Genomic DNA, 2,585 nt, shown 5'->3' on the forward strand with positions numbered 1-2,585 from the left:
CTGCAGCTTCGAAGCCGCCTCGGAGATCCGGCCAAAGGGTATAAGGTGAAATCAATGAAATATCTATAACTTTGTTGTTTTTTTGTCCAATTTGGATAAAACATGCAGGGATGGTAGCCTCTGCTGAGAGCATGAAATCTGCCAAGTTTCAAGTAGATCGGTGCAGGGGTTTGGGGGGAACTGTACGCCAAATTTGTGAAAGCTAAATTCATGTCACGGCTGTGTGTTACAACATGGAGGGGTCAAAACTGCAGGGCTGGTAGCTCCTGTTGAGGCCACAAAGCCTGCCATGTTTCAAGGAGATCGGTGCAGGGCTTTGCAGGGAACTGCACCTCAAGCTGCAGACAAGCAAAACTCGTGCCATGGGTGACACTACATGTGTTAAGGGGCAACGGGGTGACAGCTGCAGGGATGGTGGCTCCTGCTGCGGCCACGACACCTGCCAGCTGTGGAGGAGATCGGTGCAGGGGGGTCCCGGGGCCCTGCACCCCAAGCTGCTGACAGGCAAAACTGGTGCCGAGACTGTCTGTCTTGGGGTAGTTGATTGTCTGTCTTGATTCTTTCCTCTCCTTAGCCTGGTTTTGTAGGTGCTAATTGATGGTTGTTAAGTCCTTATGTAGTAGCTAGGTCCTGTGAATTGAGCTGGTCCCTGAGTCCCTGGTCCCTGAGTGAATCACGATTGATTACTGGTAACACAGCAGCTTAGCAGCCAGGCCTGCAGCAGTGGCCCCCTCCCTGCCCCAAGACAGACATAGTCCGTCCCACAAGCACCCAAGGCACCAGTTTTGCTTGTCCACCGCTTGAGGTGCAGTTCCTCCCAAACCCCTGCACCAATCTTCTTGAAACTTGGCAGGCTTTGTGGCCTCAGCAAGACCTTTGCAGTTTTCACCCCTGTGGTGTAACATGTAGATGTGACAGGAGTTTTGCTTTCAAGAATTTGGGGTGCTGTTCCCCCCAAACCCCTGTACCGATCTTCTTGAAACTTGGCAGGCTTCATCCGCTCTGCCAAGTCTACCACTCCTGTAAGCTTCATCCAAATCAGACAAGAAACAACAAAGTTATAGATATTTTATTGTTTCCCTATTATACCCTATGGCCGGATCTCCGAGCCGGCTCCAAAGCGCTTCGGGATGCCGAACGAGGCAGCGCTTTGACCCGGATTTGCTGGTTCGCACCCCAAAGTGTCCGAAGCTTCTCCAGATCTGAAAGTCTGTCCAAAGCCTGACACAGCCCTACTGCCCAGCTCCTGGCCTTTCCCTGCCCAGCCTGGCGGTGTTGGCTCACCTTCTCTTCCCTCTGCCAGTTGGTGAAGAGATCGAAATGACCCCCATGGTGTTCGCCAAAGGCCTGGCTGAATCAGGTTACTGGGGGGACAAGTTCTTTGGGCGCATCATGTGTGAGGACATGGAGGTGGGTGACGGCTTCCAGCGCAAGGCGTGCCGTGTCCGGGCCATCTATGGCCTGGAGCCAATCTTCGAGTCCGGCAGGACCTGCCTCATCAAAGTGCACAACCTCATCATCTTCGGGACCAAGAATGAGAATACGCTTGTTGAGAAGAACTATGACATCACCATTCAGGTGGGTGCCTCACCTCACCCTGCCATGCCCTGGCCCCTCTGCCTGCAACCTGGCGATGGCCTGAAACCCCCTGCTTGGTGGGAGCTAGGGGATATGTGGGATAGTTTCACCTTCTCTGCCTGACCTGGCATTTCCCCACTCCTGGCACTGCACCTGCCTCGTTCCAGCTCAGCAGGCTCCTCCCACCTGGCCTGAGCCCAGCGGGCTGCCCTTTCCTCAGCTCCTCCCTGCTCCTAGCCTTTGCCCATCAAGCCTGCTCAGTTCCCCTGGCCTCTGCTCACCTGTTCACTGACAGCGCCTGCTTAGCTGCCACAACATATTTTTATGTGTGCCCTGGGTGTTTGCTCACTGCCTGGGCACTACAGCAAGGCCTACCCTTGCTCTTCCCAGCTCCCCACTTGTCCAGTGCTCACACTTACCCTGGGCAGGCTGGGTGGCTGGACCTCTGGTGGGTCTGGGTTCAGCCCTGCAGGTTGGGGTGTTCTATGCTGCCCTGTGTCCACTGGGAGGAGAGCAGTGAACAGGACACAGCAGCTGCTAGGTCACTTCCCGTGCCAGTCTCCAGTAGGTAGGAGATGCTATCTGAGCAGTGCCCCATGGGGCTGGCAGGCCTCAGGGAAGGGTAAGGGCAGGGGCAGTGACTTCTGTGCTTCAATCCCAGGAATGCAAAATCCAGAACTCCAGCCGGGAATACTGCAAGATCTTCGCTGCTGAGGCACGGGCCATCTTGGACTTTGGGGCAGTGCCTGAGTAAGTCAGGACTCTGCCTTTCCTCCATGGACCCCTACTGCAGGCCAGGGAGGCAGGGCCCCTTCCTATTGTGGGCATCTCTGTAGGAAGATTGAGGGACATCAACCATAGGTGGCCTAGCCCCCTCCCACCCCAGGTGTCACTATGAGGCTGAATGAGCACCATGGTCTAGCCAGGCTGGGAGAAAAGTCCTCCACCCCAGGGGAGGGGATAACTGCTTACTGTTAGCATGTCCAAGTGCTGTGCAGCTCAGGGAG

The 2,585-nt window shown here is 55.5% G+C and overlaps 1 protein-coding gene across 1 annotated transcript in view; it reads left to right on the top strand.

Annotated features, from left to right (window-relative positions):
- ALPK3 (alpha kinase 3) overlaps nucleotides 1-2,585 on the top strand; it is a 121,477-nt gene that overhangs the window by 115,221 nt on the left and 3,671 nt on the right. The window contains exons 10-11 of the mRNA XM_019503849.1: nucleotides 1,304-1,578; nucleotides 2,240-2,328. Of these exons, the coding sequence (XP_019359394.1) occupies nucleotides 1,304-1,578; nucleotides 2,240-2,328 (364 nt within the window). The remainder of the gene's footprint in view (nucleotides 1-1,303; nucleotides 1,579-2,239; nucleotides 2,329-2,585) is intronic.

This window comes from Gavialis gangeticus, unplaced genomic scaffold (assembly GCF_001723915.1).
Source record: "Gavialis gangeticus isolate Ggan-Ray unplaced genomic scaffold, GavGan_comp1, whole genome shotgun sequence".
NCBI classification, from domain to species: Eukaryota; Metazoa; Chordata; order Crocodylia; family Gavialidae; genus Gavialis; species Gavialis gangeticus.